The sequence below is a fragment of the Triturus cristatus genome, chromosome 12, assembly GCF_964204655.1.
Source record: "Triturus cristatus chromosome 12, aTriCri1.1, whole genome shotgun sequence".
Taxonomy (NCBI): Eukaryota; Metazoa; Chordata; class Amphibia; order Caudata; family Salamandridae; genus Triturus; species Triturus cristatus.
Window position 1 is genome coordinate 642,214,548 of NC_140595.1, and position 15,530 is coordinate 642,230,077.

Below are 15,530 nucleotides of genomic sequence, written 5' to 3' on the forward strand. Positions count from 1 at the left end.
CAATGTCGAACAAACTTTGCAAAAGCAAATAAAGTATATAAATTAAATATGAAAATAAATAAAATGTATTATAACTCCCATCTGCTTCTGATGGTAGTTAGAGCTTAAATAATTAGGTCTCCGTTTTTACGGAGTTTTTTTTTTTAAATGGTAAACACAATTGAAAATGTATTTCCCTTTATTTTGATTTTCAAAAATAAAGGTAAGCAGATGTTGGGTCTTATTTTGATTTTCTGACTGCAGAGAAAATGCCTGTGCATGTGAACAGTATGGCAAAGTACAAAAATGGGAAGAGATTTCCTAATGTAGCCTAAATAGCTGCAGGTGTGCCAGAACTACAGTGCTAATGTTTTACGCTTAGTGTATTGTGTTATTGCATATGGGTTCGTAGTGCACTAAACCATGCAGACATCGAATTCATAGTGTGTATTTATCAATTAAATATTGTTGAAATGTACTCATTTAGCGTTGTTTTTTCGCTAACTGAAAACCCCCCAAAAAGTTGGGGAAACGGCTTTCTGGATAAATTAAGACCGGAATGTTGAAAAATCATTTAAATAACATGCATGTGCACATAATCGGAGGCGACGTTTGTGCATCATCATGTTTTGATTCGTGGATGCCTATTGGAGTCAGTCCTTCCTGGTTTTTAAAATATTTTAGAAACTTTTGAGATGAGACAGAAGCCATACCATAAAGTAGCAGCTCTTGTTTCCACTTTTGCTTCACTAGAAACTCTTTATTTTTCTTTGGAATATGTGCTGGTTTCCGGTTATGCTTGAAGGCATCCTTTTCTCTAAATACTTTCGGTATGAAGTGCTTTTATGTATGATTTTTTTTTTGTTTGACTGAAACCTGTTCTACTGGGGCCTACCATTGAAGAGTTCTGGCAGTTGGTATGTAAATTTAACCGTATCGGATGTTTATTTCCATCTGCTTGGTTTGTGTTAAATGGAGTAAAGAATGACAATGGCTTTAGGGAGCTTTAGTATGGTGGCTAAGTTGCTGATTTTGGAAATTCGAAACCTCGGTTACAATTCCACCCTTAGCACTTATGTCTGTGGTTAATTTGTAAAAAAACATAAGTGCCGGGTCTCTCGTCAGGCGACCGTTTGCACCAGCCCATTTCTCAAGTTAACGCTGCCTACGACAGAATCGACTACTAACCATGAAAGAGGGGGAAAGGATGTGGCGTAATGGCTAGAGCTGCTGACTTTGGAGCTGAGGAACAAGGTTCCAGTCTCGACGCCGGCTCAACATCCTGTGATTCTGGCCAAATCACTTAATCTCCCCATGCCTACCATAAATTAATTGCTCAAGTTCAATTGGCCGCACACTGCTCGTCACACCAGCAAGTTGCCCCAAGGAACTGTGGTCAATGTAGTGGCGACGGCGAGTACGCCTATGCCACGGTGTGTATAGAAAAGTATGTGTCGCATTAGCCATCCCTGGACACGTGTTTCGAGGTAGTTGCCTCTCGTCAGCAGGGAGCAGGTAAGTGTAAAGGGGTGCCGCGTGGACTGCCAAAAATTAAAAACAGGTAGAGTACCTCTCATGGCGCGCAGGTGCTGATCCAGGACTCGTCAGTCCGGTGGCTCAAGGGAGCCGTAATATTATCAAGTTCAATTGGCCGCACACTGCTCGTCACACCAGCAAGTTGCCCCAAGGAACTGTGGTCAATGTAGTGGCGACGGCGAGTACGCCTATACCACGGTGTGTATAGAAAAGTATGGGGCAACTTGCTGGTGTGACGAGCAGGGTGCGGCCTATTGGATTTGATAAATTAATGTGCCCTTAACTGGTGCTCATGAAAAGTGCTGGTGTTGAAAATTGACTGACAGAAATGAGCACCGGAAACCACAGGCTCAAATTAAGCACTGTTTATTGTATCTGTTACCCACCAATAATGAAGGTTACCGAAAGTAATATGTTCATTACCCTCACATCACTCCTCCTCTTCGCATTAATTACTCCTGAGGATGGAGCAAAGCTAATATGCACCAAAACACCTTCATATACTGTTATCAACTGAGATACTTTAATCCCAAATTCTCAGAATTATTAGAAAATAAATCCAACTTCTAATGAGACCGAAACGTGTTCAGTATCACTAATGTGGCTGTTCTGCACATTTCCTGCAATGACACACCTGCTGCCTCCTCCCATGAAATAGAGATGGCCCTTGTTGATCTACAGAGTATGTTCCCCGATAGCTCTCGTCCCATTTATCTATTGGCCTGAGGAAATTTCCTATCTCCCTCACTTACTTATAGTGGTTGGTGAAACTTTCATTGCTTTATTCTGCGCTCCAACCGAAACCAATAAATACTGTGATGATCTGAAAACTTCAGATTTTTCTAAATTAATCAATAATGCTCTCTTAACATCCATAGATGATGAAACGTCACTATCTGTCAATGGCCGTAAAACTGATTGAATTGTTTCTTGTGAGTAGTGAAAATGTGACACTACCTTTGGCCTGAAATTTGCATCTGGCCTTGGGACTACACTAGCTGGGAAGAATGTTATACAGGGATACAAAATTAATAAATAATTTGCAAGGAAATGGCTCTTTTTGCATGATCAGTCCCTAAACGTCTAGACCTGTGCTAATAAGTTTTTGAACTCTGAAGTGCAGTGAGTCCTACCAAACAGGCCTTCGTGCCAGTGCATTGACCCTTAAAAGGTATATGTCGAATTTGTTCACCCACAATTGGCATAAGTTAACTTACTTATAGGTCCCTAGTATCTGGTATCAGTGGTGCCTGAGGCCTGTAAGTGAAGTGTTCCTCATGGACTGCAACATTTATTATGCCAGAAAGCATGTGACAAAGCAAAGACACCTGGCCTTCCAATGTCGGCTGGCAAAACACTTTTTCAACTGTTAACTCGCCTTTGCCATTTAAACCAAGGGCAAAACCCAAAGCTTCCTTTTTAATATATGTATATATAGGTCACACCTAATGGAGGCCTATCAAACCCTAAACACAGGGTGCATTATATTAAAAAGAAGACCATGTGCTCTGTTTACTTGTGCTGACAGTAAAAACCTTGCATTGTCGTTTTTACTGTAGCAAGGCTAGTAGAGCCATTGGCAAGTATGAAGTTAAATGCTGACAACTTAGCAATGCTAACCTGCAAGTGGGACTTCTAAATATGGCACTTCAAGGTGTCAAAAGAACCATTGCATTAAACCTGATTTGTTGCTCAAGTCAAATTTATTTGAACTGTTTCACAGACTGTAACTTAAAAAAGTTCCAACTTTGTTGCCCAAATATTTCTAGTAGCCATTTACAGTTGCACACAGCTGCTGTACTTGAGTCAGCCTTCTGGGGAGAGGTGAGACTCTCAGGAAGAGGACCAAAGGACCTGCCTGAGGGAATAGGTGGCAAAAAAGGGTTTGGGCCCAAAAGGTGAGCTTCAGAGGGGAAACCCGCCTCTGAAGGGCAAATTGTAGTCACACATGGAAGGGGCTGCTCTTTTGTTTTAGCAGACAGGCTGGCATCTCAGGCAGAGTGGGAGAAGCAGTTGGCAAACCAGTTTTGCAAAGGGACTGTAGCCCCCAGATAGTCACACCTCTGACTTGAGCTAGGGATCACACACCAGGAGAAGGTTTCTACCATCTTGTGAGTGGGCCGAATAGTGCATTCTGTGCTAGCTAGATGCCACACTTCACAGGAAGTCATCATCAGGTGGGATGGGACCTGGTAGGTAGTGGCTAGTTAGTTGCCACACCCTCCCCACAGGCTTGTCATGGACATAAAGGTGGCATTCAGACCTTCGAACTGTACTGTGAGAGGATCGAAGAAGGACTGCCCTAGATCCAGCAAAGAGAGGCCGCAGTAAAGTCCAGACTGTGCTTGCTGTGCCTTGGTTTAGCAAAGAAAGGACCCACTACAACCCCTGTTCAGAGAAGTAGAAGGCATTCATTCCAGTAACTCAGTGAACCTCTCAGAATTTGCAGCAGTGGAATCAAATCATCTGGACATGGGGATTTCATTGGCTCCTCTTCTTTCTCAGATAATTGCAATGGATGCCATGAAGAGTGTCTGTTGAGCAATTTTGAGCTACAGTTGCTCTATGTAAGATAAGTAAGAGCTCAAACAGATAAAAAGATGAACAAGTGGGTCCAAGCTTATGTCAACCTTTGGGTTTTTTTCAGGTTTCCCACGCTCGCTACTTTAGATCAGGAAATGGGGTTATGGGGAAAGTCCTGTCCCTTCTCCCTGGAGCTAATTCATCTACTGTGGAAGGAGAATAATTCTCTGAGCAGAATTTTTTAATTTTCAACATCTGTTTGTCTCTTTCCCAATAGTTTCCAAACAGTTGTTCAGAGGTTTGTGCTCTCTTGGTTAGACCTATTTTCAACAGAGGTAAACTGTCTTGCCTGCCACACTTTTGCTCTCTGGTTCCATCTCCAGTATCTGAGGTATCATTGCCTTGTGTGTTCTGTGGCACAGGCATATCTAACCACTACAGTGTGCATTGCAAGATCAGGGACAGAGGTTCTGTTGGTGGCACCATATTTGCCAGGAAGGTCCTGGTTACTGCTTCTTCTCAGTCTTTTAGTTTGCAGTCTGTCAATTTTGCCAACCCATCCCAAACACTTGAGGGCTCCTTCACTTTCAGAGTAGCCTTTGATTGGGCGGCTGGATTGTTAGAAGAGAAGTCTGAAAGCCCATGGACCTTCTGGCAATGTAGCTCTTTCTGACATTCTTATCAGCAGTCTAGAAGACCAACGATCCTTAGGAGTATTGTAGGCACTAGCAAAACTTTGATGCTTGGTGTTCCTCGAAATGGGTTCAGGCTTGTTCTTGTGCTCCTACCTTGTGTCTGCACAATTTATTTATTTATATATTTATTTATTTAGTGTTTTATAGAGCGCAAACCAGACCCGTGAGGGTATCAGAGTGCTTTACAGTAGTAACAGGTGGGATACAAGGACATAGGGGGGGGAGAGCGCCAAAGGGATAGGGACAGGTAGATACAATATATTGGTAAAACAAACCATCATAATACCCGGATACATTTTGGGGTAAGAACAAGTCGATACATTAAGCTAGAGAAAGCAGTCTCAACACCCGGGAGGTTTGTTCGGAAGTGCCGGGTGGGTATCATTAGGAGAAAAGGCCCAGGGATAGTGCTGTAGCGATAGGTGAAGCCAGGTTACGGAGGTGATTGTAACGTGAGCGTTAGGAGAGGATTTTGGCCTCCTTTTTTAATTGTGCTAGAGACGATATTCTTCTGACGGTGGGTGGGAGTGCGTTCCATATTCTTGGGGCAGCCCCATAGAAGGCCTGATTGCACGTTCTTTTGTCCTGAAGCGTGTGGGTTGGAGCAAAAGGTCTCTGGTGGACCGGGAGTTTCTGGCTCCTCCGGATATCACAAGTTTCAGGGCGAGAAATGCAGGGGACTTGAAGTAAAGAGCCTTGTGGCTGATGCAAGCCAGCTTAAATTGGATTCTGGCCTCAAGAGGTAGCCAGTTCAGAGCTTTGTCTTAGGGATGGATTTCTGTTGGGTCTGGCATTATCCACCCTTCGTAGTCAGTGGGCAGCTATTAAAGCTTTTAAAGGGCTATTGTTCAGGGCTTGAATCCTCTTGCTTTCAGTCTTTTAAAGAGCTTTTTATCCTTATCCTGTTGGTTACTCCCTAATTCACACTCGCCAGGTCGTTAATGCCTCTGGAGAATCCATCTTGTCAGATGGGTAAGTCAGCCCAGGGCTACCGCTTGGGATTGGTTGGGGGTCCAAGGAGAGATGGCAGTGTGTCTTTAAGTAGTTCATTGGGCCTGATGTCACCAAATGATGCTTTGTAGAAAGCTCTTTTTGAACTTGGAATCAATAGACCTAAACATTTTAAAAGGCAGGGTGCTTTTCATTATAGCAGTTTGACATCTAGGGGAGATAAGTGCGTAAACAGGACTCTTATCTTAATTTTCTTCTTCGAAAGTTTTTTACATCCTGATGCTACTTTTTGCCCAGGCTTGTTCCCTCCTTTCATGGAGAACAGGATCTGAATATGCCTGTTTTCTTTCTTTCTACCCTTGTTTTGCCTTCAGTTTGACAGTGAATAGCAGTAGCAGTCGGTTTTTCGGAAGAGTAGCAGGAGGGAGGGCGGTCGACAGGCACTGGGGGGGGATGAGCGAACGACACAAGTAAACAAAAGAAAAAACATTTACCTGCTGTATCACTGGATCGCTGCATCGTGCTCTTCTCGGCTCCTCCTCACTGCAGGCACTGACTACCAGACTCCACTGGGACCAATCCTGACGCTGCTCTCATGGTGCTGACGGCAGCATAAAAGCAGCATCAGGATTGGCCTGAGCTCCATGAATTTGCGCTCCCAGTTCGTCTGGGAGCCTGTGTCTGTTGTCTCCAACCCGGCAACGCAGCTGAGGTGGGAGACTGCTTCCGTCCGCATGCCAGTTGGCCACCCTGAGACGGCTGGCCAAACCCATATGCAAACTAATACCAGTGCGAAACACTGCCTCTCTTGCCTGACCCACTTTCACCCCCACGAGGGCCACAAGCCCAAACCTGAGCCACTATAGAAAAAAAGTCAATAATAAACCTGGTTTATTCTCATTATGTTTTACATGTTTTAAGGCTGCTGGTGGGGGAGGGAGAATGCTCCGCCACTATAGTTGAGGTGCGTCACTGGTGAATAGTGCTTCTGTCTCTCAGATAATTCACAGACAACAACATTTTGCAGGGTATTGTGTTGCAGAGGCTTGCAAGTCCTATTTTTTATCAAAAGAAATGTAAATGTTCCTGTTGTAAACTTGGATAAATCTCCATGGAGTAAGGAGTGGGATGAGCAATCCAGATGAGTACATATGCTCTGTTTACTTACTGGTAATCTTCATTACTCTGAGGGGTGGTCTTCCTCGCCAGAGTCTTGCACTGTCACCATCGCTACCCTCAAGGGAATATGACTTTTGGTTGCGTAAGTGTGGCCTTCTTGTTTTAACTGAGTATTAAGTGACATAATGTGAGGTCTGTCCATTTTTGTGTTTCCTGAAAGAGTGTTGACATAGACTCTGGGTTAGTGACTTTATGGAAATAGGTGTTTTTTTCAGTCACATATGTGAGATTACATACTGTTTGTAGGACCAGGCAGAGCCTCACCAAGTAAGGATTGTTGCAAGTAGGACTGTGACTCCATGTAATTAAGGTTAGTAGTAAGTGATCCAAGCAATTCTCACACACTGTCCTTACCTGGAAGCAGCATGGCTTGTTGTCATTTACCCTTGTCTAAGCACACTGGGTAGATAAGCGAGTTGGTTTAAAAGTACACAAATGGAAGCAAGTCTCCAGATAAATGCATTTTATGTTGAATCATTGTGTGTGGGTTGTTATATTATCTCACTTTATGCTTGTGGCTGTCCACAGGTTGATTTGGATTCGGGGCTCTCTGATTATTCTGTGATCCAACGCAGACTGAAACACGGCTGGAATGAATTCAAAGTGGACAACCAAGAACCAGTGTGGAAGAAGTACCTAGGCCAGGTAAGGCGCTACATTAGCTTCTCATTGCCTGCTAAGCAGGTCTATGTGCCTTTGGTAAAAAAAGGCCTCCTGGGGTGGAAGAAGCTTTGTAGTGAATGCAGCCAAAGCCTGGAATAATCATCCATTACACCTTAGAGGGTTGACCAACCTGTTGGCTTTTCGCAAAGCTTTAAAAACCTGGTTGTTTACAGAATAATTTTTACTTCGGCGTTGAGCCTTGGATAGATTTCACACAGCGCCAGGACACCCTCGGGTAACAGTAGCGCTTAATAAATGTTATAAATAAAATAAATAATCGACTGTCTGTTGTTGACACTTTTTGTTTCTCATAAACACAGACTAGACCTGTTTCATTGGTTATTTTGTACTTAAATAGAACTTATGTTCACAGAGACTGATCTGCAAGAGGAAATGTATTGATCCTTGTTCACAGAATCAGGGACAACAGACACCTCTGCTCGTAGATCGTATTTACTTGTCAATAATAAGGAATTTTCTGCTTAACTCTTCAAACAGGTGTAAAAAACACATTGCCCCGAGTTTTTGCCAAGCCACAAGTCTGTGAATGTTCACAGACTTGTGGGTTGATGCTCACAAATGTTTTTGATGTCCTTTTCCACCATTGAAAAGGACTCAAGCAGAAATAAGCTCCTTCACAGGATGGTAAAGGATTAGGACAACTCAATTTTCCATAGAGTAACTGGGAATTGAGTTCCATGCAGGGAAAATGATTTCCTGTGGGGATAAAAGTGTAAACAAATATGCTTTTACACTTTTCTGCCATTCCTATTTTAGTGGATTTTTCTGCAATGTGCATAAACCACTGTAGTTTGAAGACCGGACTACGATTTGTTTAGATTTTTATGGCAAGCTCTTTTAGAGTGTGCCAGTGTCTGAAAATACCTAAATATATACCCACATCTTGGGTGTTAAACTATGATGCACAAGTTTACACTTTTTCTGCAACTAGGCTCACTGAGTAGAGCACCTGAAAACTAGTCAAGACTGAAGAATAGCTAGCTAGTCATCCATAATCAGTGGCGGCTCCTCCGCTAAGGCGTAGGAGCGTCGCCTCACTGTTCTCTGAGCAATTAAAAACGGAAAAACAAAATGATTGTAACTTAACATTAATATCATTTTATTTAAGCCTTCTGGCTTAGTTGGTTGGAGGGAGGGGCTGGGCTGTTTAGAGGCTTAAGTGTGCATGACCTTTTTAGCCGGTCGTCTCAGGCCGGCCAAAATGTCATGCGCACTTTGCATGTTCTCCACCCAGGCTGCATTACAGCCGGGGTGGAGAACATGTTCAGCTTCCTATCCCCTGTCAGAGCACCGAACTATGGTGCTCAGACCAATCACAATGCTGCTGTAAGGCAGCTTTGTGATTGGTCAGGGAAGTGTGGGAGGCTGCGTGCTTCCTGCTCCCCCGGGAGAAGAAAACAGAGGAGAGGTGGCGGCCGGTCCACCTGGCCGGCTGCATCCAGGTAAGTGGGTTTCATTTTTTTTTGTATTTCCCTCCCAGTCTGCTGTCCCCCGCACCCCACATGCGTTTAGTAGCAACCACTACTGTCCATGATGCTTTAAAGATTATCTTTCGAGCCTTAATGCCTTCGGTACATTTTTGTAAACGTTTGTTTGAACCAATGAGGAAATTATGGTCTTTGCATTAAAGGGGTTTGACCTGAACAATGCACCAATTAGAGAAAAAGTTGATCCAATTGCATCAAATGTGTTTTTGAAACAAACTTGCCTCTAGAAGAAAATTGGTGTGTTGTAAGGCTATTTTATATAGTGCCATCACGGTGTCTTAATACATCTTCAGATGACTTTTCTATAGTACCTGCATGTATGTAGAAGGCAGCACTAAGATAATGCAGACAATACTGCACTTTCTTTGAAAGTGACAATTTGCTTTCATCATAGTTTTTTTTTTAAAGTAACAGGGAGGCACAGCAGAGGAAGTGTCCTATGTTCCAGGACTCTTTGGCATTACAGAAGAAGCAACAAATATTTGTGTGACCAGGGGCATGTAGCAAAATAGGCATCAACCCTATGTTCCTTTTTAGGTCGAACCTGCTGGCAGTGCGCATGCGCTGTCGCTATGGTGACGATCTATTGTATTTAACAGAAAAACTCACCAGGGGCTTTTAGCCCACCCACACTCACAATTGGTTAAGAGCACAATTATACTCCTTTGTTGCCTTCTAATTCGGCTTAATTAGTGTCCCTTCTCTGCAAGCACTGTGATTTGGGCACTATTTCTAATTTCTTTGGCACGCATTGTGGCGTGCACGAAGCCTGCAGTCTGTCACATGGGCAGACTGCACGAGGGCAGACTGCAGGCTTCGTGTTAAGCTGTAACGCTCACTGTCCACTGTCCAAGCCTCACTCTGACCTCACTGAATGAGCTAACTGATCAATGGAACAAGGCATTTATAATATAATGCATGCTACAAAAGCTGCCATACAACTAAACAAGCTTTTGCAATGCAATCGGGCTCGTCTTTGGGACCTTATATGCATTTAGCTATACAGCACATTAGCCTGGGTGCTGAAACATCTACTGTTCTTCAACATGGCACAATCCGAGTAATTGGGCCACTTTTTTAAGGAGTGCCTAATTGTGATCCCAATACGACCCTGTTGTTAGCCCACTCAGGAAACTGTGGTGAGTGAATACACCCTATTCAGAAATGTCTGCGTATCCTGCAGGACATAAATTCCAATCCCAATAAGATAGCTCAGTGGGGAATGCATATGAGACATACTGACTACAGATTCTAGGCACAAAAATAGACCTGTAGGTTAATGCACTTACTACAGAGATTTGTGTTTTAATTGTTTCTCACACTTATCTTTTCTGATTTGATAGCTCTAACCCTGCAATGCACTGATAAAAGTAGATCATTTTTTGACCAGCGATTAAAACGTGTTTGAATGTAAACAATGGTAATCTAAGAAAACTATGTTTCTCAACTAAGTGTGTAGTTAGAACAATTATTTAATTTGCAGTTGCTTATAGGAGAAAATACAACAAAATATTTACACAGTACTGTTTAGTCAGGCTTCTGGCTGGTGTTAGTTGTATGATTTAACATAGCAAATTTTGTCAGGGCCCGGCTCGTGCACTGGCTCTAAGATCCGCACCTCGGCTGTCTCTGTTAATTTGTAGCTGCGTCCACCTCTACTCTAAATGAAGCTAAAATAAATATGGCATTTCTGAATCAGTCATGCAGAGAATTTTCGAACCATACAGTGTTTTAGGAAGAGTCATAGTGCGCGTTTTCTAGATCATGTCAATTGTTGTCCATTATCAATGGCATTATAAGATGCGTTTCTGACCAACTATGAAAACCAAAACAACGGGGAAAAATAAACCATTCGTTAGAGATGCAACTCTCCTCCTACACTGCCCTGTGACTGCCGCCCCTTCAGAACTGACATTAACTTATTGGCTGATTCAAGTCCATATCTTAAAATAAAGTAATATGATTGGCTTAAGAGCCTTAGCCTCCTGATCCTTGTGCCTTGCCTGCGACCTCGACTTTATTTTCCCTAGAGTTAGCTCTTAAGGGCCTGTCCTGACTAACTTCCCAAACCCCCCCACTAAAACTATCCAAGATGCCGATGCGTGCAACTTCACACCCAAAACAGCCCCTAATAGCTTGCCCAGTTTCACATGGTGCTCCCTCAACTCAATGCACTGCCAACATATGGGATGTGACATGCTCGTAAAAACTCTACAGAACAGTGTCCTTTCCTTTAAAACCCTTGTACCCGGGTCCCAACCCCCAGCGCTCACTGATTTTTGAAGCTCCCCCACTGGGTTTGGGGTCATGGTGCAGCACCTGCACGGTCTGGTAGACCAACTGCAGGTTTTGTTTGGCCTCCATGGCAGCGGTTCGGGCATACACCAGGCAAGATGGCTCTTCACATGCTGCTCCTTCTTAGGCACACGCCTGCTCCCATACACTGCTTTGCCGCCCGTTGAAGGCTCGCGCTGTTGCTATCCCCAGGCGCGAGGATCTGTCCGCTACTGAAATTAGCAACCTTGTAAAAGCCCTATTCTGCATCACACTGAACCCACTTGCAGGGTTTCTAGGTTTCCGGACACTGCTAGGGAGGTCTCTCCATCATCCAGTGCCACGTAGAGTCATTCTGCGTTCGTGTATCGCTTTAAATTACAGGGGGCAGAACAATCCCACAACTAGATGACTGAGTAACTCCAGCTGGGCAGCATACTCAAACACACTTATAATCAAGCTGCCAAGGCCCGCCCCACACCAACAACCTCAGGGGAGTAACCATTGTTATCAGTGAATACTTTAAAGAGTGAGCCTGTGCTGCTAGCTGCCCCCGCAACTCCTTGCACTTTCTCCTAGTCACTGTTACATACTCTTTGATCATTTTTACAGGCTGTCGCTGTCTGCTGGAAACAGGCAGAAATAAAGGCTCTAAAATTCTGCAGTAACTGCCCAGGACCTATTTAGAATTAAACATGTAATACTTTTTATGAATGCCTTTAAACACAATCAAAAACAAATCTCCAGCTTTCAGAAAGCCCATCTCCTACCCCCAAAAATACTTAGAAACTGGAATACAATTTACCTGTTCTCTAGAACTTGCGGAGTATCTACACCTCAGATGAGAGTTTAGTGCAACATTCCCACCGCCCTCACAATGGTCAACAACCCAACACCCTACTCCCCAGTCACATCTTTGCAGTTTCTTGACCTCTACCTCTTTGGTAACTCTTGGTCAAAACTGCCTCGACGTTCCCCGGAGTACCACGCAACTTTACGGTTTCAAAGCATCCCCTCATTCTCCAGTCACTCATGTCCAAGCAACCTTCAAAAACTTCCCACCACTACATAACCAGGACTCGCACTTCGCCACACAAACTCAGCGCCCGTCCAAAAACTGTAGATATGTATGATATAAAACAACCTCTGATATGGGTGAGTCACAGCCGACCCTTTACTTACAGCCAGTGCTTTAAAATGGGCCAGTTCTGTCCCGTACGGAGTACTGGCACTTATTTTATTTTGAGAGAGAGTGTACCTGCACTGCTCAAGAGAAACGCAATACTTTTAATTGGAGAGAACCAGCACTTCTCAGAAACGAGCAGGTACTCTGGTATAGAGTACCTGCACTTCTATTTTTCCATTTGAAGTTCTGCGGCAGGCTCAATCTAACCCCTCCTTACAGCCTTTAACATAGTCCCCACTCAAAGGACTCACTCAGCACACCAAAAGCCATGGACGGAAACTTCCACTACTAACCCCCCCCAGCTCCGCCGACGGAGCCCCTCCTTGCGGCGCTGGACCCAAGCTCGGTTCCCTTGCGGGCGGTGGCGGAGTTGGTGGCAGCGGCGGTGTCCATGTTCTGGGAAGCCATGATTAGATCGGAATTCACTAGAGCAGAGCAAATTTGGGTGAGCTGATTTTTGTTGTGTTTCTGTCTCCGAGACGCCTACCCCTCCTTAGCTATCTCCTCCTCTCCAAATCCGAACTCTCTCTCCTAGTTCCATGCAGCAATCACGTCACTTCCCCTCCTTGCCCTACTGACAGGAAGTACGGGTAGGAGTGCGGGTGAGATGCTGCTAGGAAGCCAACAAGTGACAGGAACTTAAACTGGTAGCCATTTTTGAACACCTTATAAGACAATAATAAGGTGAACAAAAAATGTTCATTTTTTGTTTAAACTATGTTTTTCCATCAATGCCCTGCGATGTTATATCAGACTACTGGAGCGTTCCTTGCGCACTTTTCCAACCAAAAATAAAGTTGCAGTATTCCTCATTCAGAGTGGGCGGGCCGCAACTGGTTAATTGTTTGTTTAAAATTATGTTTTTCTATCAATGCCCAGCGATGTTCTATCAGACTACTGGAGCGTTCCTTGCACACTTTTTCAACCAGAAATAGATGAAGTGATTTCCTGCAATGCGTGCGGGTGATGAGCACGAGGGCGGGTGGGGGTAGGCAGGTGGAGGGACCGGCAGAAAGGCATTGGACTGCGGGAGAGGACGGGTGGGGAGGGGGAGAAAAGTAGTCTGTGCAGTGGAGGGGCCAGTAGCCATGGAAGGACACAAATGACGACATGCTCGTCATAAGGAGGGACTAACAAGGCTAGAACCAATGGGAAGGCAGCATTTAGGACCTAAGCCTATCAAAAATATGGGCGGAGAGTGGGCAAAGCTTCCATGAAGCTTCCCTGCTATAGTGTATACCTCATGCCTCGCAAAGCGTGCAGCGCATGCGCTGCAACGCTAGGCGAGACATAAAAAAAGAGATCCCCGATAAACAACAAACCCACAAAAAATGCATTCATACCAGTAAAGGGGCCAATAGCCATAGGCGTGCCCAACTGGGAAAAAGGAGGGACATAAAACACGCTTACCCAATAGCAAGTAGGACATTTTGAAAGACACACTCAAAAACAAATAGGAATACGGAGGCGGGGACTCCCCCACTAAAGCATATACTGCATGTCTCAACGGGACAGCGCATGCGCTGCCTAGGCGAGACCCTAAAAAAAAAGCAAACAGATGAGTGCAAACGGTAGCGGACTAAAATGGTAAAACTCATGTTTCTTGCTTTAAAAGACAACATTTGCACTTGTCTGCCAGTGCCAACAAACCTCAATTGTCAGCCTTGTCGAAACATCCTTCCCCAGACCAGTAAAGCAGAGCAGCGGGTACTATGATAACACACTCTCCATCTCCCACAGTCACCCACCCACAAGTCTAACATAATATACCTCCCCATCCTTCTCTGACCATAGCCTTAACAGCCCCAAAAACATCCCCAACTTAACTTGTATTTTTTTTAAACACTGAAAATGTGCCTTATTGACCTAAGCAGACTGACCTTTTCCCTTATGACCATAATAATGGACCAAACCAAAGCACACAGACAGGGGGGGGTAGGAGGGAAGGAAGCTGAAAAGATTTTACGTTTGGGATTTCAGTATTTTGTAGTGCAAGCTCAACAGGGGCGTGTGTGCTGCACAGAGGGAAACTTGTGGCATCTAGAGGGAGACGTTTTCCGTTTTATGTTTCTGTGTGAAAATAATGACTTTTTAGCAGCTTGCTACTTGAAAGTTAATTAGTTATGCCTGGCCACTGGCACTTTGTCTGACAGCTCTTCAGCAACAAGCATTTCCAATGCAATAGCTCTCGCAGTAAAAAAAAACTACAAAAAAGTGTTTTAACAACGGGAAAATCTGGGGATAGCTTTCCAGTACGCAAACGCATGGGGACCACATCAATCGCTATCTGATTCAAAGCATACATATTTCGACATGCCCTGAGTGATACAAATCTGCCATTTTATACAGTATGATATACCGGTTTTGAATTCCTACTCTGCAAATCCACCCCCCCCCCCAGCTCAAACAGCTCTCAACACTAATAGGATTTCTACGAATTCTTTCTCATTCTCAGTCTATGGATTTGTCTTCATGCCTGGTGGCAGATTTTACATGAAGACACTTTCGGTCACTTCTGTGGTCTCCTGCTTCTCAGTTCCTGTGCTGTCACAGAAATGTATTATGTGTTTTTCCTGCTTAGAATAACCCGCTCATCCCTCCACTCCCCACTTCGAAGTCTGTGGACTTAAAAATGTGGTTTGTTAATGCACTTGCTGCAGTTGTTGGATGTCTTGTCTGCTTTTGACTCCTCAAAGTAGCATACAGTGCTAATGCACATGCTGCAAAGCACAACCTGCAACATGGAGATCACAAATGTATGTTTTATATACTAGCTCAATGGGTCACTGCTTTTATCACAGAGATCCTTTCGTTTGTACAGACAACTACATTACTTCTAAATTCTGTCTTTGTGGTTCTCCAGGTCAAGCCCTCTTAACATTATAATGCCTACCAGTTTGAACGATGTGAGACTCCAGCACCTTGTAACCAACACTGATGGCATGAACAGCAAGAAACTATAAATAAAAAATAAAGTAGTAAGTGCTATATAAATAGTTATTAGTTTAATTACTCCTTCTGATATCTGTTACATCC

General features: G+C 44.0%; 1 protein-coding gene across 3 annotated transcripts in view; it reads left to right on the top strand.

Annotated features, from left to right (window-relative positions):
• ATP2C2 (ATPase secretory pathway Ca2+ transporting 2) overlaps positions 1–15,530 on the top strand; it is a 319,016-nt gene that overhangs the window by 150,610 nt on the left and 152,876 nt on the right. For all 3 annotated transcript variants that reach the window (XM_085639286.1, XM_085639285.1, XM_085639284.1), the window contains exon 3: positions 7,392–7,508. In XM_085639286.1, coding sequence (XP_085495412.1) covers positions 7,392–7,508 — 117 coding nt within the window. The remainder of the gene's footprint in view (positions 1–7,391; positions 7,509–15,530) is intronic.